At 37.2% G+C, this 21352-nt stretch overlaps 1 protein-coding gene across 4 annotated transcripts in view; it reads left to right on the top strand.

Moving 5' to 3' along the window:
- The window catches only part of SRBD1 (S1 RNA binding domain 1), a 135643-nt gene that overhangs the window by 67970 nt on the left and 46321 nt on the right, over positions 1–21352 (top strand). For all 4 annotated transcript variants that reach the window (XM_052806136.1, XM_052806138.1, XM_052806140.1 and 1 more), the window contains one exon: positions 13155–13237. In XM_052806136.1, the coding sequence (XP_052662096.1) occupies positions 13155–13237 (83 nt within the window). The remainder of the gene's footprint in view (positions 1–13154; positions 13238–21352) is intronic.

Below are 21352 nucleotides of genomic sequence, written 5' to 3'. Positions count from 1 at the left end.
AAAATTTAAAGGTGTCCATTCATTGTGATCACTTTGAAGTCTTCATGTAGCTGAATATAGCCCTTAAGAAATACTATTTAGTTTTAGTTTTCAAAAATTATCTACTTCAGCTTAAATGTCACTGAAGTATAATACAGCCCAAGTTCTTAGAAACTTACAAGTGTTGCCACTGGTATAATTTTCAGTGTTTGCTTAAAGAGTAGTCTTTAAAGATCATATTCTTAGCAGCTTCACTGGTGTTCAAATTCTACTCATGGAGTTGGTTTATTGGTAGACAACTGTAAGGGCAGGTCTGACATTATCTTTGGGTTACTTCATTTGTGTATTTATATTTGTGTGTCTTTTTGTATTTGTTTTTATCTACCTCAGTTTTTTATTTTCTTGGTTTTCCTGCAATTTGCTGTCATACTCAATCAAATATAGCATATTTGAAAATGCAGTAACACTCATGTATAACTCTTTTCCAGTCAAAATTATGCTGTTCTTAATTTTAATCTTACTGTAGCAGGTTACTGGCCTGGAAATCCTTAGGAAGGTGTAGATCAGCAGAAAACAGTTCTGAAGTTACATGGTATTTAGGGGTAAAAGTTTTTAGAATTCCCCATGTTCCCCTTTCCTTTTATTTCCACAAAGGGGAAAAAGGGATTTGTGTTAACTTGATATTTCAAGTGAATGTTTTTACAGGAATGTTCTTTAAATGTCTATATCAACCCCTCCCTTTGCAGGACAGGCCTCTAGCTTCTTTTTGCTTGACTCTTTCTTCCGTGCCTGGGAATGGACTCCATTGTGATTATTTCTTTCCTGGGCCACAGAGGTTTTGAATGTGTCATGGTATGGTCAGAGTGAATATTAGGCATGTGATATTTCTGTATTTGTGACAGATGCCACTAACTTTCCCTTGGGCCAAAGCTTTTTATGTTGCTGATATGTTAAATGTGGGTTTAGAGTTGATGTAAATGCACAGAAAAACACTGAAAAGGAGGAAATCTAATTATTAACAATGTACTTTTCCAGATGTACATGATTTTCCTTTTTTCCAAAGTTAAATTTTAAACATTTCAGACACTTTTATTTAGTGTTGTGCATCAAATACAGTAAATGAAATCAAATTTGTAATACATGACCAATTTCAGGATTAATTATCTAGAGTTCATAATTTCTCCATTATTACTAGGAACTGCTTCAGGCATAACTTAAGTGCTGTTGCATCTGGTTTGAAAAGCATCACTAATTTTAACATGCCACAGCAGTACCACAGAGTGGATAGAAATTGAAAAAGGGTAGGATAGAAAGTGAAAAATAATTGCTTAGTTCCATGGATGTCGGCTGTTATGGAACTGAGAGATAGAGGTATATTTATTACAATAGAGTCTAGAAGTTTTAGACTTTATTCTTGACGTCTTTTGGTGTCAATTTGTAATTAGCTGTGCTAAAGCTGTGCACATTTTTTTAAAGCTGAATGTAAAAATGTGACATAACATTAGAGGGAAGCATTAACTGATGTTTGGGGGTTTTTGCAAACTTTTTCTTGACTAGCTTTTACTTTTGTACTTTTGATTTTCCTTTAATTTGCAGCAAACAGAAAAGTGAAATGGTGTCAAACCTGACTTGCTTTTTATTTTAATTGTTGTGTTACATCATGTCAGGTTCTGTGCTTACATGATAGCATTTAGTACATTAAAGGAAGCTGACAGCTGCATGATGAAGTGTGACATTTATAGTTAAAATAAAAGGTACAACTGATGTGAGATAGCTGTGATCTTAATGCAGTTTGCCACTTTAACATTTTTCTCAACACAAACTTTATAGAAGGGTTTGAGGTTTTTTGAATTACATAGGTAGGCCTATATTTGTCCATCAGGTACATAAATGTAAAATATTAAATAATGCATATTATATGAGAACTTACTTTCACATCTTGTGATATGACCTCTGTCATATTTGCAGTGCTGTTTAGCAACTGTTTGTTATAAGTTTTCACTTCATATGGAGAAATAGAAGACATCATTCTGATAAGAATATTACCTTATTAATTTCTCCTTGTCTGAGTGTTGTATACAGGGGGAAAACAGCAACCTTTAGCATTTCTTGGGTGTGCTAATTAAAGATATTAGTTAAGCCAAGAATTCAACTGTTTATTTTTTTCCTTTTGAGCTGTCTTTGAAGGTCATGGAATAACATGGGTTTGTAATAAGTGATTGAGAAGGATCTCATTATAAACTAATGGTGTATGTATAAATTATAGTGGAAGTCTTTCTGGTCATCCATACAACACTTTAGCCAAAATTGCACTTGCTTAGGGGAAAAAAAAAAAAAAAAATGCTCGTTTCTTAAACAATTCGCTGGTATCTACAGCGCAGAGAATGGAATAGGGTCTCTCCAACTTTAGAATTGTCCTCCAGAGATGGCTACCTTCTTTCTGGCACTAGGCAATGTCAGCTCCTAATAACAATTCTTTACACTGAACCAGGCTCTTTAAAATTTTTATAGCACCAAATCTCAATATTTGTGAAAATGCAGAAGCTTCTGTATTGCTACTCCAATTGCTGTAAAATCTTGTGGAGTGGGACTCAACTAAGTACATAGTAAAGAACTTGATGAAACCTAGTTACTTGTGTTTGAGCAGAGTGAGAAGGTATATATCCCCTTCTGACAGTCATTGTAGGATTAATGAGCAGAACAGCTATTACTGAGCCTCACAGAATTAGGAGATAAGAGGCTTATAGGCAAGAGCAGTAAAAGGATTTCCTACCTGATAGGCTGAGGAAGTTTAGCTGCAGCAGATCAGGAGGGTTCTGCCTAGACAACAAGCCGCTGGTGTTCAGTAACGGGGATTTTGGGGTGAACTTGCGACAGGGTTGCAGCCTGACAGAGAAGGAAATGCAAGGCTTCCTTGAATTCTCCTTCCCAAAAGCTGTGCCTAAGGACAGGTTGAAGATTCAGGGTGGGAATTTTTGTAGACAAGAATGAACACCATAAAAAGAGTGCCTAGCAAGCTGGAAATGTTGATCACCTTTGTGAAGCTTATTAATGTGTGCCCCCTCAAGGCTTTGTGACCGCCTGCTCTAGGGTTAGTGGAAGGGTAATGAGGGAGCTGAGAGGCTGGGTGGGTGACTGCAGTTCTGCTTCTGCCCCAGCATGTGTCCTCTGGCCACCCTCTTAGAGAAGAAGTCAAATGTTTAATTTGGTAGAGTGTTCATAAAGCCATGAAATTCATATTTACTTGTCCTGTTCTTTTGTTGGTGTTGGGGTTTTTTTGTTGGTGGGTTTGGGGTTTTTTTTGTTTTTTTTTTTCCCCTGAGCTACCATCAGTGTAACACTTCATATTTAACCTTTGCTTAGCTTTTATTCATGGCAGCTTCAAGTAGGAGTTTTTCACTGTAACTTGTCCGTAAGATCTTCTGGATTACTCTGGGTCTCTGTGGTTGAGATTTGCTTCTGCCTTTTTTTAATGGAAGGCCTGGATGCAAGTTTCCCTTTGAAGCAGTTGTAAGTACTGTGCTCAGTGAACTGTTACTTTGCCCTGCAAGTTTACCAGTAGTTCTCCTTGCCATTAGATGTCTTTCATTATCAGAGCGGTTGAGAAGACTGTCTTGATGTGGTATTCTTTGCATGAGTAAAAGAAAAAAGCTAAGGTCAGTGGTGACAACCATTCCTCCCTCAAAGGATGGACTCTGACAATCAGTGTCAATCTGTTTTTGGTTGCTGTCACTGGGCCTGTGAACTCTGGAATTAAATAGTTTTCCAAAGGTTGGTATCTTCTTTGTTTTACCTCTATCCTGTCCTGTGTAGTTTTGCCCAAGGGTTTATTTTGTTGTGCAGAACCTGTATTCCTGATGAAAATTAGGCTTCTGGGATGAGAAATAAAATGAGTCTGTACAGGTGTCAGTGCGTGGACACTGCCACGCTTTCTCTTTTTTTTTTTTTTTTTTTTTTTCTCTCAAATAGCACTTCTCCACTTCTACAGTTCCTTGTTGCAAATGCTTATTGGCTTGAACAAGTTTGGCTAGACAAAATAGGAAGACTGTGGAGGGACAGGTAAAGTATATAGAACATGTAAGCATGTATGACTTGTGTTTAAGGATTGACACACACAAATATGGAATTTATGTACTTCCTAGATGCCTGGAAACTTTTAAAGTATGGTCAGCTAGTGGCAGGTTTTTAGTTGTCCTTAGTACAAGGAGGATAAAGGATGCACCAGTTGTTTGGCATGTGCTCACATCAGAATATTTTTCTTCTGCCTCTCCACCTCTTGAAGTGGATACCATGATGAAATTAATGTTGCTTAATAACTCTAAGAACCAGAGGAAACTGCTGAATTCTGGTGAAACAGTGGCCTGATCGTGGAGAATCGCTATGAGGCGGTAGTCATGCTGGGATTTTACCCTGGTTTCGATATACGCTCAGTTATATTAAATGAGAAAAGCCTACTATTTCATTAAATTGATGAATTACCTTTCATTTTGAGATGACTGCTCTAAAATATAAGCAATCTCTTTCTTTCTTTCACTATTTAAAAAGCAAAATAAAAACCTAAAGTGCTTCATTGCATTGATTTATAAAAATGCAGACAAACCTGAATATGTAGAATTCTTTAAACACAAGATAAGGTGGGAAAGGGGGTTATGTCTTTTCAGACATCATGTTTGTGTAATCACTTGTTAGAAGAGATCTCATGCTAAGCCTCTCCAATTTATTTCCATATCTTAATGCAATGGTATGCATTTTGTTTTTAATTTGCAATTCTGTGTTCAGATGCTGAAACAAGAGCAACATACTTGAGCTTCTCTAATGCAGTAATTCCAAGAAATGCTCATTTTCCTCTCAGACGTGAAGGGCCTGGGGACCTCTGTCAAGACCACATAGTTGTATTGCCCAGTTAGGAAAGTAACAAATGTAGATAAAATATTTCTTAAAGTTACTTTTTTTGCAGGGATTTGGAATACTAACACGGCAAGCATGTGTGTTGTGCTGCATGCACAGGTATGATCCAGTATAGAAACTGTGTTGCTTCTAAAGGATGATTTCTGAGGATAAAGAAAAATCTGAGAGAGCAAAAGGTCACACAGCACAGCTTGCCTTAGCATTGTCAAATCCCATCTGCTTGTCTCCTCTCCACAGGGCAGAATACATTGGATTGTTGTACACTCAAAGTTCAGCACACCACTTGCACTTTTCCTTGCAAAAGAAAGCCTTACAGGCTTTGGGGGCTTGTTAGGACTTTGAGACTGTCATGCTACAGGGTTTTATTCCCTGGGGTGCTGTTAAAGATAGAGACATACGTTTCAGAGCTGTCATACTGGCCAGCAAGTGGAAGGTAGAGATTGGAAAAAGATGTAATTTCTTTTGACTTTCTCTTAAGGAAAGTAAAACAATTTGATGATTAGATGTGTGGGACATAGTGCCTTGATGTCTACTTGAGCTAATTTCTTCATCCTCTTAAAAGAGCACTACTCCCTCTTGGCTACTTAGGAGAGAAGGTCATTTTTCAAAAACTTTATTGAACAGAAGTCTTACAGTTAAACCATTTGCACTGCTTTCTAAATGGAAGCTTCCTTCTACAGCTAATCGTACAGGATTGGTGCAAGTTCCACAAGTTTTCAGAAAGAGTTAGAAGAAAGGAAAGTAAGCACTGAATTCTTACGCATTAAAACATTTTGCTAGCCTGTTTAGTTGGGTTGTGTGCAACTACAGCAGTACAAAATGAAATTGTATTCCATCTTTCATCTGCTGTATTCTGTAGCATTTAAGAATGAGTTTAATTATTCTGTTGGAAGGGAAAAGATGCAGTGGTAGGAAACAAAATGGATGGTGAAGAGCAGTAGTAGGTAAAGAGGAGCTTGTTCCTTCTCTCCCCATAGGACCTAGTTCCTACTAATGAGCAGAAGCTCATCTCAAGGTGTGGGCTAGGCTCTACAGTTTAAACAGAAGTTATAGGGACTCTGTGGATAACTTCAAAAAACAGTCCCTAACTGCAGATAGTCTGGAAATGACTGGGTCTCCTACAGTTGCGCATGGACATGTGTGCCTGCATCAGGATTTTGAGAGAGGGAAAAATGGGCTTGAATTGCCCAAAACCAGTGGCACAATGCTGCTGAATGGGTTGTTACACAGGTGTTAGAGATGTTTGTAGTCTTTACTTTCTTGTTGTTCTAGACAAGAATCTAATGTTTCCCAACCTGTGCAAACTTCATGGCATCTGTGAGAGATGGTATATAATCATTAAAAATCCTGTTCATTGGCACTGTATTTCCTCTGAAGCTGTAGAGTAGTGTAGTAGTAGGCTGGAGTAGAGGAGTTTGTTCTTTTGTAATCTGCAAGATCAAGACCCACTTGGATTCCCCTAGGCTTCTGCCTTGTTACAGAATTAAAACTGGGGATTTCTATGAGCCAGATGAAAACTATTCTGTCTGGCTGTTTTGGATCAGTATTTTCACTATGCTAAGAGAGTTGTGCGTGTGTGTATAGCTCTTAACTGAGCATCATTCTCTGTGCACATGCTAATGTTTGCAACTGATGTGTGATCTTTGCATGCTTTGTGGAAAGACATGATGTTTACCTTGCCTTCCTCTCATTTACCTATTTCTTATATCGCAGATAGATCTGAGTTCAGCAAATGGACTTGGCCTTTTATTTACATAGCATCATTTTCTGCGCTTCTGAACAAACTGAAAATACCCCACCAGTTTGTCTAAAAGTGATCTCCAGAAGCACAGCACTAGTAAAGCCAGTTTCACTTAGCAGAAAAGAGTTAAGAAAATGATTTACTTCTTTCCCTCTGGATGTAACTCTGTGCGTGTGTGTGTCTGTATTTTCCCTTAGGAGGCTTTGTTGTTTCTTTGAACCATGGAGCCAGAGGAACAATGAGTACAAGGATGTTCTTCAATTTGAGGAGTTTGGGGTTGCTTTTAATATAGCAGTATGATGCATTACTCACCAAAGTACTGCTTTTCTTACTATAGGCATAGGAAAAGACATTCTGGTCACTTACAAAAGGTTAATTTTTGTTGTTGATATAAATGACTATCTCTTGTAAGTACAGAACTTCAAGTAATTTTTTACTTTCAGTAGTAACAGTAATCAATGGCATGGTGCTGTAATTAAAATTAGTACCATCGGTTTGAATGTGAAAAGCATCCTGACAATGTCTACCTTTTAAGCTGAGCAGATGGGGAAAGATTTTTCTGAATTTATACCATCCTGTAAGACTAACTCATTTCTGTGACAGAAAAATCACATCAGGCTTCAATTAGATGATTATATGTCTCCTATCTCACCTTGGATAAAAAAAGTGCTACTATCCTGTGATACAGAAATTACCAATACTTGAGAAAAGGGGTTTTGAGAGTGTGTTTCTAAGAAAAAATACAGACTTTAAAAAGCTGCATTGTAATATTCACTTGTGAGGTTTCCTCTTTAAATGTATTTCTTACTTCCTTTTTGTATTCAAGCAATCTCTTTTAAAGATTTTTTGTAGTAAATGAATAGAACATTGTCATTCATTATTTCATTAATCTTAGGTGAATAACAGATTATCAGTTTTGTGGAGTTAAAAGTAAACTAAAATGTAACCTTTTTAAAACAAAAACCTGCTCACTTGCCACAGAAGAATTTTGGATGAAATGCAGCTGTTGAGCAGTTGCTTAAAATAAATTGCATACTTTAAACCCACCAAGAAGATATATGAGGATTCAAAACTGTGTCACAAATCCTGACCTACTGAGAAAGAATGCTTAATGAAAAGACTACTGTACATTTCACTGTATCCTTTGCAAGGAGGGTGAAATTCAGGTCAACAGGATAGAAAGCTTCCAGGACTCAGGAAACCTGAACAATCGATCACTGCGTAAACATTATTGCAGATACTTATGGAGAGTAATTGATCTTGAACACAATAATAGGCTTTATAAAGGATTTAAATAAGTTGTAATGTTTCCATATCTACCCTGGTATGATATATTGACAGTAATTACATATGCAGTTGTGAGTTACTCTCCAATTACCTTAATATATTATTTTTTTATTTGATCAACATTGAAGTTTCAACCCAGACTTTTAAGGTGCAAAAGTTAATTTAAAATAGGAGGGGGGATGAGTTACTTGGATGTTATAGTAGAATATCTCAGCAAGATAGAAATACTGAGGTTTCATAATAAAAATACAGAATGTTCTCATTTATGACAAAACTGAGGTTGAACTAATCATACCCTAATAATTTATGGTTGCCATATATTTATTTGTAAAACACTTGTAAAACTGTCCACTGCCTTCACAGCTGGAAGCTTCACATTGTTTCAAAACACAAACAAATGCTCCCACTCATATGAGGTAGCTAAACTGCCACAGTTATTGACTGGGACACGTTTTTATCGTTATATAAAGACCTGTGTGTTTAAAGGAAGGAATGCCATCATCTTGGACTTTTGGCGAAAAATGTTTTTCTGCTTGCAGTGGCAAGCAACATTTGAATGCCACTGTAACTGAAAGAAATTGAAACTATTTTTTTTTTTTTTTTATTTCTTCTAACCATAATCATTCCTGGCAGCCTCTCACACTGCATTTGGCAGAACTTAGTATGTTCATTTTCACTCTTTCCCTATCTATAGCCATTAAGCTTTTGCCTTATGTTGTGGCAAAACGAGAACATTTTAATATGCAATTGTCCGAATGCAGAAGTTGGCAGGCTGCCCCCAAAGCAGGCACAATACTTGAAACTATTTATAATAAATTTTGTTACATAATTGACAAGATTTCTAGCTGCTCTTTTGCACCCTTAATAGTGTGCACATCTGATTTGGGCCATAATTGCTTTAGATCTATTACTGAGGGGAGGCAGGTAGCCTAATTAAGAAGTTAGCATTCTTTTTTTTTAGGGCTGGCAGCTGACATGGCCCTTGTATGGATACCATTTAGAGAAATAGTTGGAAGCCTGCCATATTGTTTTGCCCCTCACTGTTGAGAGTGGGCACTTCTTTCCATCTTTCGTTTGAAAAGGTTTAGCCTGAAAACTATTATCAGTATTCCAGAGTGGAAACTCTCTCCTTTTTAATCCCTGTGAAAAATGATATCACTTGCTGTAGAAAGTACTAGTAAAAACAAAGTTATGTGACGTGTATGTGTGAGGAAAATAGTCTTCATTTTAAATTTGTCATTTTGGAATTAAGAAAGATTTGATCTTTTTAAGACAGGAGTAGCCAGATAATTAAGTATGTTTGCAAGTTCATGAGGGCACATCTGCTCATTAGCCATTAGGAAACAAAACATTTTAATGTAATACTTTATTTTCTATGAAGATCAGAGACTGAGACTGACACGAGTTGTGCAAGCAACTCTAATGGAGGCTTTTCGCCCACAACACTGTCATTGCACTTCATCGGTGACAGACAAAAATACTTAACTATCTGGTATGTTTGTCTTGTCAAGTGACCAAAGTATGGAGTGAATTGAGACCACCAAACAGTTAAATGGCCTTTCTTACAAAATGGCAGAAAATGTGCTAATGACAAGACAGGATTTCAGTAAATATGGTTTCTGTAACCTTTTTTATTTCTCATTGCATTTGGAGGTGAAGTTCATCTACATTAAAGTCAGAGGACCACCTAGGCCATCCTGTCCCCCCAAGCTTTAAAATTTTACATGGATTTACTGCATGGCAGCACATTATGTTACTGTCATTCCAAGTATTGCAATAATGTTTTCTTCTTAATTGACAACTTGAAGCTTTGCATCTATCAGGTGTGCAATTCTTGTGGTAATTTTCTAATAGAGGGCCTCATCTTAATACCCTCTTTAATATTGAATAGGGTTTTTTTCACGTTTTACTTAGACTAGCCTATTTTAAGAATGACATCCCAAACATTTCAAGTTTGACCCTGCTGATTACTTTTGACAAATCTGATTTTCTGGTTTTGCCCTGCATGCCATCATATAATTTATTTTGTATTTGCTTAAGCAAAAGTGAAGTATCCCTTAATAACTGTAGAAGTGAGAACGCATTACTTGTTTCATTGTCAGTCTTCTAAAAATGCATGGTTTCTAGCCATTCCTGAAATGTACTTTAAGCACATAAACAAATAGCTTTTAGGCAATACCTGTATTAGTGTAAAATAATAGAAATTTAATATGAAAAAAACTTCTGAAATATCTTGATTTAATTTTTAGGGGGAAAATGTAAGACCATCTGGTTTTACTCTGTCTAGTCCGTGGTAGCAGACCTTGCACTTCTGCAGAGCGCTCATGATTTCAGTAATACTCTGCTTGTATTGTAAGAGTCCAGCCATGTGGATAAAACTGCCAGAGCCGTGCCTCGTTGCCCCCTAAAAATATATATCTATTGCAGTGTGCTGGTACTGTAACAAAGAAAAAGTGGTTTGCCTATACAAAAGACAGTAGATGCTAATGTTGACTGAATTTGAGCCTAGAGAGGATGTGGACAACTCTTGCGTTTTCCCTATTGTGCTCTCTTTTGTTTTGAATTTGAAAAGTTCTGGAGTAAAATTACAGCTTTAGTGGGAATTCCACATGTCAGCTATCCTGCTGGTATTGGCTGTAGGAGCTGCATCCCTTAAATCGTATAACTGACAGTTAGTTGATCTTCGCGCTTCAGTATTGTAACTATTAGGCCTGATCCAGGAAAGCACTTAAATGTCTATGTAACTTTATGCATGTGAATAGTTTTGCTGGTTCCGGTGGGAATACTGACATGCATCTGTGCTGAAGTGCTTTGCTGGATCAGGTCCTACACCTCCACTGGAAGCCCCCTAGGGATATGACGGCATTGTCAACCTAGCTATTATGACAAGAAGAGTCTAAATTTTATTTCTTAATCGAAGGTTCCCGAGAGAAAGTTATGCTTGGAAAATTCCTGTATCAACATATTCATGTAATTGTCTATTTTTTAAAAGGTGTAATTAAAGGATATGTGGACAGTGAGACATATTTGCTTTCAGCTTATCTAAAATGTAACTTTTGAAATGTGTTTTGCCGTTAGGTGGAACTAAAAGAAAATTCTCTAAGACATTATATAGCTACTAAACAAGTTGAGTTTAAGAAAGCTTGCTAGAAGACAAGTATAGTACCTATACATAGACATAAATGCATTCATAAGAAATACATAGTTTTAAATGTTTCCTGGTTTGGATCAATACTACTTTCATTGGTGTTTTGTTCCACTTTTGTTTGTTAGGTGATGGGCCGTAGGTACCACTAGTATTTCAAAGTAATTAATATGAATTATTGTTATAGGAAGGCATTTCTGCAGTAAGCTATACTTGTGCAAGTGATAGCCCATGTACTTACACTGGTTAACCTTTTTTGTTTGTTTTTTTTTTTTTTTGACAAGATGGCATGTATGATTTTGCCTTTGAATTCAGAGCTTCTCTATCAGAGAAGCAGGCATATCAGATGTCACTAGCACAGTGCTTTCTGAACCTAGCTAGCAAACCGCCCTTGTCAGCATATGTTAAAATGGATAATAAAGGATATGAAAAGTCTTGCATGACTGTGTGGTGAACTTCATGTTTACTGTGCATTTAGCAGTGCAAATCTTTAAAATTGAAATCTCTAATGCTGCATTTAATCAATAAACTTCACAGTTGTGGTTTGAGGAGCCTCCGTAGCCAATAAATGTTAGGTCTGTCTACTGTTTTGGCTTCAAGTAGCAATGTTTAGTCAAGTCCTTTTCTGAAATGCTGTGACATCTTTAATGCCCTGCAGTAGTGGTAGTTGCTAGTTAAATTAGGGCTGCAAAGGTGATTAAGGGACTGGACTACCTTTCATACAAGGAGAAACTGAGAGAACTGGGAGTGTTCAGCCTGTAGAAGAGGAGATTGCTTATAAAGGATCACAGCTTTCTTTTGTCCCACCCTATTGCTCTCATTCTTGCACAAGTGCACATGCTCAGAAAAGCAGCCTTAGTAACAAGACTTGGCCTTGTTTTTTTGTTGTTTTGGTTTTTTCTTTTTTTGTTTGTTTGTTTGAGGGGGAGTTGGGTTGGTTTTTTGTTTGGTGGGTTTGGGTTTTGTTTTTGTGGTGGTTTTGGGGTGGGGTGGTTTTTGGCTGGTTTTTTGGTTTGTTTGGGGGTTGTTTTGGTTTTTTGGAGACACCTTTGGTCCCTTTTTGGAAAGACTTTTGCAGTACCTCCAGAAGCTCCTGATCTTCATCAGTGTTTTCTTCACTAGGTAGAATGAATGTTCTAAGAGCTGCTAAACCAGCTAACCTGTTTTGTCTTTACTCAAGAGAAAAAAAGTTTATAAATGTAATACTGGCAGAGTAGAACTCCTCTAGTTCAGTATATGTGGGAGGCAGCACTGTTGCAAATGCTGAATGCAACCCAGTATCTGCAGAATTAGACCAAGGTTGAGAACTGGCATTTGCAAATAAGTATTTTTCCTGAGACTTCAGAAAATAAAGGATTTATCAATAAATAAAGGCTTCAAAAATGCAGTTTTGATTCAACATTTGGATTTAGAAGACCAAAGGTTCTTCCCATGTGCTGTGAATGGCACCAGAAGTGTTGGAAGTTGCTTTTTTTTTCTTTTTCCTAAATGTGGTTATAATGATGACAGATTGCAAGTTGATGTGTTTTGGTATGCAGTTTACATTAGTTAAGGTCCAAGAACCATTTTCAAAGTGAACACTGAATTTTATGGTTGAATTATATAAATATGTAATATATGACTATATAATATATACCTTAGGAAATACTATATTAGATAAATAAGTCTGTGAACAGTTACTCCATTCTTTTTTAAATGTTTATTTGTTTCTACATATCTGTGGTTTAAGGTTAAAGGTTATTTCAGAGTTTAATTTGAAAAGTTACACGTGCATTTAGTATGGATACAAGGGAAAAATTTAGTGTACACAGTTATATTTATTAAATCTGTGGCCTGAAAAAGCTTTTTTAATGTCATGATAACAGTTTGAAATCTCCTTAGGTCTTTGCTTGAATTATTCAATTTAAAAGTTTGATTAATGTACATTTCATGTCCTGTGTCTAACCATGAAAAAGGATTCTGCTATGTTATTGATTATTTCCATGTAAAAAAAGATATTAAATTGTAGAAGATTAAAAAAAAATAGCAAAAGCAATTACATGATTCTGATTTTTCAGATAAAACCCATAGTTGTTTTGTAATTATATTTTTCAGTTTCCATAGCTAGACGCGTCCAAGACCCATTAGCTGAGCTAGTGAAAATTGAGCCCAAACACATAGGAGTTGGAATGTATCAGGTAAGATAATACATATAATTTTATCTAAATAATCTGTCATGATATAGAGCAACACCAAAATGCTGCTTTATAATTGTCAAATAGTTACTTCTCCATTAAAAGACATTTGTAGAGTTGATAGAATGGTAGTAAATACTTAGAAGTCATAAACAGATTTTTTAAATCTCTACTTTTAACGATTGTGATTGAGACTCTGAAATGGCTCTAGCCAGATGTATAGTCTATTAAAAACATCAAATCAGACAGGTAACCTGATCTGTAAAGCTTTCTCTTTTTTGTATTGTTACAGCAATGAGGTTTTAGCTCTTTGTGTAAAATACAATAAGATATTGATCCTCTATTTAGAAGCCATTAATTTGTACTATTAGGTGTATTCCTTCTTATAAGTTTGTAATAAAAGCATTTGTTTTGAATTTTTTCATTTACTAAAGCTGAATTGGAAAATGTTTGACAATTCTTATTTTTATACATTTTTTGTAGGTTATTTCTGAAAGTAACTTTTACCTTCAAAGTGTCTTTACAAAGTGAAATGGTATTGAGAAATGGTACATAAGTTATTGTCATTTTGTAGCATATTGGCATTGATTCAGGAAAGCATTTATGCATGTGCTTAAGTCCCACCAAATAGAGAAGTAAAAAAAAAAATATAAAATACATCATGTGCTTTTCTCTATATTTTTTTAAACTATAGAACGTGAGTAAATTTGAAAGGCTGGAACAGTAGTCGGAACAGAAAGCACAGAACTGCCTGGATCTGTGCTTTCAGGTTAGCACATGAGTTAATGGGATAGAATGTAATTAGCAGCCTAGAATCCTTTACTGCTGCTGCTAAAGGTGGCGTGACAAAGAAAGGTGCTATGAAAAATTTCAAAGAAGTTTATGTCCTGTTTTCTTTTGTTTTTAAAGAACTGAGGTCAATATTTTAGTTGGTGTTAAGGTAGCACTCAGTACTGCTTTTTCAAGCCCTACTTGTATTGCCACAGACTATAAAATGTACTCATGTTTCTTGCTAATTGCAAGACTGATTGGTAAAACTAACTTATATAATTTGTCTTTCAGTATTTCTGAGGTACTAGAGCTCTGTGTGACACTATTAAAAGGAAATTTGCACTCTTGAAAGCAAAGTCAGAAGCTCTGCTGCCCTTTGGGTGCAAGAGCTCTCTCGTGGCAGGGAAGGGAGGAGAAGAGGAATTAAGCTGTTATAACTAGTCTTCCTTCAGAGAGAACAGTCACGTGCTGGCATCTCAGAGGGCAGGCATGGAAAAAGCTGTTGTGTTGTACAGGGAGTCCCAGAGTAATAGCTGATATAATCCCTCAGATAAAGACTATATCAGGTACAGAATTTTATATTATCCAAGGCAATTTGAAAGGTTTTATTACATTTTAATTTATAATCTAATTGCTGGCTGTAGCTTTTTTTATTAATTTCTGGGATAAAATATGCAATGTGCAGTCTAGATCAAAAATATAACAGGCTTTTTTCACAGAAGTGGTTACTTTCTTAGCCCACTGTAAATATAAACCTAGTATTTAAATATGACCTCTCCTTCCTCAAACACCCTGAAATTGGTGTTTAAGAATCTGACAAATCCAGGTTTTGGCATTCTTGTCCTGAAGGACAGACAGCGATTAGTCCTGCACTCAGCCTCTGCCTAAAGAGGCAGAGGCAGACTGAGATGGTATGCTGCTGCCCATGACTGTGGAAGCTGTACAGCACAAGCAGGGTGGTCGTTTCTTGAGGGATGGTTGCACGCTCACTGTGTGTTGATCAAAGTGCGAGCTCCCTGAAAGGGTTGTCCTGCCTTTGCTGCTACTCCTGCCCAAGGGGCCTGATCCTTTTCTGGTGCTGGTAATGGCTACGTGATGTCCTGTGTTGGCATAAGTCCGGGGCAGCAATGCATAGGCTTGGGGGAGGCGTGGAGCTGCAGCTACTGCTTTCACAGCAGCCTGAGTTTTGATTGACTTGGGACATGGCCTCTCTTACCAGTTTAAGATAGCCAGAGGTCCCAAACTGCTCTACTTGAAAGACAATGGCAGAGACATTAACTTCTCTGTCTTTTCTGGGAGTTTTTTCTCAGAGGTTGAAGTGAGAGACTGGGGAAGCAGAACCTGCCTGATGAAGGCTGTAGCTTTTAAAATGGGACTGTGGCACAGGAACGTTGTATGTTGAGCTGAGTGACCCCCTTGGGTAGGAGCTGCTGCTGCTGCTATCAGTGCTGACAGTAGTGCTACAGGAAGGTGAAGTGGTCATGTGTTACACCTGCTGCTCACAATATGAGCTTTCTCAAAGTCTGGAATGTGTGTGAAGGGGCTGCGTTTTCTGTAGTCACTGCTTCCATGGGATTTTGGATCCCTCCCACCTAGCCACTTCATACTTCACATGCATGCATGTTTGTGAGAATATTGGTGTTTTCTAGTTTTTGTAGTGCAAGTCTTCCAAGCAAATCTGCTCCTTTGGACATGGAAATACGAGTTTCCAGGTAGCAGTTGATCTCTGTAAATTGAATACCATCAGCTGGGATTTGTGTTTACTTATTTTAGGTGACAAAAACAATTTGAAACTTGTACTTGACCACCTGATTTTTTTCTCATTTCAAGTTATGATTCTGAGTTTGTGCACTATCAAGAAAATCAGGTTTGTCAGAGAAAAATAAACAGGCCCTGGATTTCCTAACAGGTATTTCCTTAAGCAGAGAGAAGCACAACCTGATTTATTAGGGCCTCTCAGACTAAATTCCAGTTGCCTAGAGGTCCTTGTCTTCCTTCATCTTTATCTCATTAGGAAAATTGTTCTTTCCTCCCAGACAGGAAGCTAGCCAAAATTAATTTATCACCTTCAGGCCATATTGCTATGATTTCTTCTGTAGTTGAACGTGAAGATGATGCCCAGACTCTGCCTGATACAGAATATGTTTGCCTTGCCACCTCCCCATGCCAGTTCAAAGCTAAATTCCTATTGGGGAAGAAGCAGTTAGTGGCTCAAGACTTTATTATGCTGCAAACTGAATTTTGGCTGATGAATTACCACTACAGTTGTAGTGATCTTGGAAGATGTATATAAAAGCTGAGAACAAAGCTGCTTCACAAAGACTGCGGTTAGGGAATGGAATTCCAGAGCAAAGAAAATGAATAAAAAGTTTAAAAAAAGATGCCTAAAGAAGAAAAAAATTCCTTCCTCTCAAATAGAAACCCAACTTTTCATAGGAGAATAAAACAGCACTAGCATAAACTTTCTCTTCATCAGTCTCCATCAAAGACAAATAGCCTTAAGTAAAGGGAATTAAATTAATAGACTTTTTAAAAGTCAAAACCTGAATCCGTATTATACGGCAGAGAAAGGAGAAATAATGCTAAGGGACTATGTGAAGTTTGGTTGGTCTTTTGCTTTTTATTTAATGTGCAAAATCCCTGGATGGTAAACAAACAGTAACCTTCAGGGAAGGAGCTAGGTTGAGCTCAATCTCACCTGTAGCTTAAGAACAAAATATATGGTGTGTGTTGAAGGATCAGAACTTTTGACAAGTCATGTCTCTTCGTGATATACTTTTGTACATGGTAACATCTTCACTGTTTAACATGTTTGGAAAATTAACATCCTAAAAGGATGTAAGAGATAATATATGTAGTTTTGTATCTCTGAAGTGGGAGGATACTTGATTCCAGATGTAACTGGAACATTTTGTGTCAAATAAATTTGTAAACAATACTCTTAAGCAGCAATTCCTTCCAGAAAAAAAAAAAGGTTGAGCTAATTCTTGGTTTATTTTCTATATAATGCTGGAAGGTCCTGATCGAAGGAGAGTTTCATAAAGCCTTATCAGAATGCCTAATAACAAATTTGGAAATGCCTTTTCTGTCCCTCTTGTCCCTTTTCCTCCCCATGTTCCTCTCGTTACTGAAGTGCATCAGTTTTGCATTTGATTATTATCTATAGGACGTTTTATTATTTCAGTTGCAATTTGATATGCCTTTTAGGCTTGGGTTTTTCCTTCCGAAAGATGAGTATGTTTTATTAAATGACAATGCAACTTTAGGGAGCACTTTTAATCAGATATGCTTCCTCCTTAATCAGACCAGTTCTGCCTCAATTATGGCATTGCAGATATAAACCACTTTAAAATCTACAACCAACTAGTAAATAGCGAGGCATCTCACAGAAGTTGTATCTCAGTTCCTATTAGAAAGGAAGGAGATTTTTTCCTTTCTCCTAGAAGGCCATGCAGAACACTTTCTGCTGTTGCAGGCCATCCCTGTGTGGATCCTTCCTTTCCTGCCTTAGTGCCAAACCATACTAATGCTGATCAGGGTGAACTGGTGGGCTGTGGTGGAAGGATGTTACTGGCCTGTCCAGCATGCAGCTGAAACTGCATGGAGCCCTTTTAGTTTGCTGCATTCTTTAATCATCATCTTCCTCCCTCAAAAGATGTGCATGGCATCGCCGCTGTTCAGTTTTTCTAAACCTCTAGTGGGTGCCTGTGTGACAGGACAGGTATTAGAAAGGTGTGGTGTTAACCTCATTTTTGACAGTAGTATCATTTAAAATTTTATTACTCTTCTGAATGCCCATCATGCAAATTACTTACTTGAGGCAAACTGACTGTATATTTAATACTTAATAGTTACTAAATGTGGAGATATTTGGGAGGTGAACTGTAGCAACATTTTAGAAATACAGGGATCAAAGGGACCTCAAGGGTGTATCTAAGTAAAAGAGTAAGGTTAGGTACAGTTGGGTCAGCCTGATACAACTGTGGGATGTACAAGCCTATGCATTATTTCTATTTGTTGTCTTTCCCGCAAGAGAAGCTGGCTTGTCCCTTGCACTGCAGGTAGTTTGTCAGCCTGTTCTTACAAAAGTCTAGCAAAGATAACTTGGTAGCTTTATTTGTTAAGCCATTCTGAGGCTTAACAAACTTTAGATATATTTCTTAGATTTACTATCTAAATATTTTGGGTAAACTAAATGTTATATTGTTTCTCTAATAGTCGAAACTTGAAAATTAGCATTTAAATAGGAAGCTGCTAACAAAATGAAAGCTGTGAAGTAGGTAGTGATTGCAAACAAGAGTTGTTATAATCTGAACATTGGCCATTGCAAAGAATCAGTGTGTGGTTTAAGAAAATCTTTGTCTTCATTTTTCCTTAAAATAGATACACAGTTTTTAATGGTGAAATATAAGAGACTTTGTATCCTTCTTGGTATCTGATTTTGGTTATATCCTTCACGTAGTATGCTTTCATTTAATAACACAGAGCAAAGTACTGGAGCTGGCTGATTTTTTCAGTCAGAAATGTACATTTTTCACTGAGTATTTAAGAACTTTATTTCACTCTTTTTTTTTTTTTTTTTTTTGTTAATTGACCCATAAGGTATATGAGTAGTTAGGTGTGTTACTTGGACAGCACAGGAAAATCACTCATGTAGGATGTTAAAGTATGATGACATATGATGTGCAAGAGTGTCTTTTAAATCTCTGAGGTGTGATTGTCAAAACAACCTCAAACTTGAGCTTGCTTTATTAAGCTTATTAAAACAAATTTGTGTGGGTTTGCAACTTAACATTTTTCTGATTAAAAAAATGGGGTGTCTTATTAGGTGAGCAGTGCTTTATATTGCGTGATTCATGTAGCTCCTGTTGAAATTCAGTTCAGCAGGAATGTTGTTTGCTGGTCAGAATTTTAGATTGCAGGTTTCAACACCCAGTTGAACAGCCTGTCTACAAAATGCTTCAGCATTCCGTCTGTATTATTACACTGAATTTATATGTACAGTTAGGCATAGAATGAATCTCCTATGATATAGTTGCAGTTTTGTGAGCTTGCTTACGGTTTTCTGTACTTTAATTGAAATGGTTGCATAAAGAGAACCTTTGCTTAAACTAAGTGTCAAAGGATACCAGGGCTAATAAGACCACTTATTAATGAATGTATATCACTCCTTTTTGGCAGTATATGGCAACAGGTTAATTGCGGGTGTACCTTAAGTTGAAAAAACTTATAATATGAAATAAGCTGGTAGACTGGAGTCTGGCTGAAACTGTGGGGTATCATGAAGGAAACCTGGCTATTTTTGATACTAAAGAAATTCCTAAACAACATATACTAAAGGATATGTTGCCACTGTTGTAAGTAAAAAAAAAAAAAAAAAAAAAAAAAAAAAATTGTGATAGTAACAGGACAAATTCTGGGCTGCTTCTGTATTCATCTCTGAGTTAACTTACTGGGACTTGAAAGACAGGGGCATGTGGGGTAGTATTTCACAGTGCTCTTAGCTCTGCTCCTCAATGAAGTAAACTTAAACCTCTCCTATGAACCTGTAGGCTCCTGCAAAGAGACTATTGTCGCAGAATTTTTTTGCAGCGTACTATAAGGAATTGCTTGCTTTGAAATTTGTGGAAAAGGGAGAGGAGTACTCAAAGATTTAAGGTGTACAAAAGTTTTTTGAGGGATGGGGTGTGGTGGCTTTACCTGTAAAGTATTGTTAAAGGCAGGCTAAAAAGAAAAGGGTCTTGTCAGTAGGGAAAAGGTATATTTCAAAAAAAGGAAGTGGATGCATAGACTGGTGAACACATTTGTGCTTATTATGGGGCTTCTAACACCCAGCAACTTATGGCATCCTTAATTGTCATGTAGTAGAGGTAAAGCATTAGCTCTGTGAGGAAACCAAGCAAAAATTACATGTGTTTTTGCCCAACACCATTTTTAGGGTAAATGATGTGCTTGTCATTTTGAAAAGTAAAGCCCTGTGAACAAAGCTGTCTGATATCCATGAGAACAAAATCTTTGCAGACAGCTTTGTCAGGAAGAGGTATTCAACCTGTAACGTTTTCTGGATGCTTCCCCACCCCAGTGAAGTAGGTGTGCAAAACTGAAGATTCCTTTCCAAATAAGTTACACCTCTGGCAAGTTTGCGTAATTTAATCTTCAGCAGCGGTTTTGCTGGCTGCCAGGGTTGGTTTATATGTCCTGTAACTTGGCAAAGTGTCTTTGCTTGTGTTTACCTATTCTCTGGCTGGCAAAGAGAAATCAACTGTTCTGGCTGCAAAGCACAATAACTTTTGCTGGTCTGTTATGGCCAGTTATAACAAAACAAAGGGATACAGAAAGAAGATAACAGTTGTGTTATTAATGATTTTAGTTAGTATATCGTATATATTTACTGGCATCTCCAAGAAAGTGTGCCAGCTTGCTGAGGTGCGATGCTGCCCCTTTAAGGAAATGAAGGAAAATGTGTGCATGTGTATTTACAAAGAGTGCAAGAGCACAGCGGTATCACCGCATCTGCACATGTCACTCACGAAGCTGCCCATGGACTGCATCTCTTCACTGCTGTCACCAAAAATGCACTGTGGGCAGCATTTGGAAACTTGTCAGAGATGAGCCTTTGTAAGCAACCTGAGCTGCAGGTAAATTTTAGACATTACTGCTAATAATCCCCCTCTTGCATCACTGCTATTTATTATTAGAGAGTTTGTATCTGCATATGTGGGGTTTTATAGAGGGGCTGAGGTTTTAGCAAAAGTAGGGAAGCTTAAGAAGTGTTGGGATACTGAGGTGGGACGATCTAAGAGTGTTGATAGGAAACAGCTACTGGACAGATTTGCCCTCTCTTGTCAGTTTGTTTCTGATTGCTTAATTACCAGCTCTCTTGGCAAAAGTTTGTTTGGAAGTTTTTTTGTCACCATATGACAACAAAGTTGGTACAAAATTTCTCATGTGATTTGTGCTCTAATTGGATTAAAATTATATATGCTGTACTTCATGGAAAATAGGTGTAAATGTTGTTTACTTCCAGCCTGCCACAGAAGCAGCAGATAGAAACTCCTGAGCAGAATTGCCCAGGTATAGGGAACCCTCTGTGCAAGCCTGTTTAATATTTCAGTTTGGTGGTTGGTTTTTGGTTTTTTGGGGGTGGTTTTTTTTTTTTTTTTGCCTTTCCTTAAATGTACTTGGGCAGAGCTAGTTCAAACACAGGCGAGCTGAGTTATGGTCCAGCCAGGTGGATTTAAACTCTTGCAAGAGATTGTTCTGGCATGGGAGCCAAGTGGCAAGAGGAGCAAAATGGGAGTTGTGAGGCTGGGATCCTGCAAATCGGCTTGATATGGCTTCTCTGTG

This window comes from Harpia harpyja, chromosome 13 (assembly GCF_026419915.1).
Source record: "Harpia harpyja isolate bHarHar1 chromosome 13, bHarHar1 primary haplotype, whole genome shotgun sequence".
Lineage (NCBI taxonomy): Eukaryota > Metazoa > Chordata > Aves > Accipitriformes > Accipitridae > Harpia > Harpia harpyja.
Note: the sequence above shows the minus strand (reverse complement) of the source record. Positions and strands in the feature narration are given on the sequence as shown.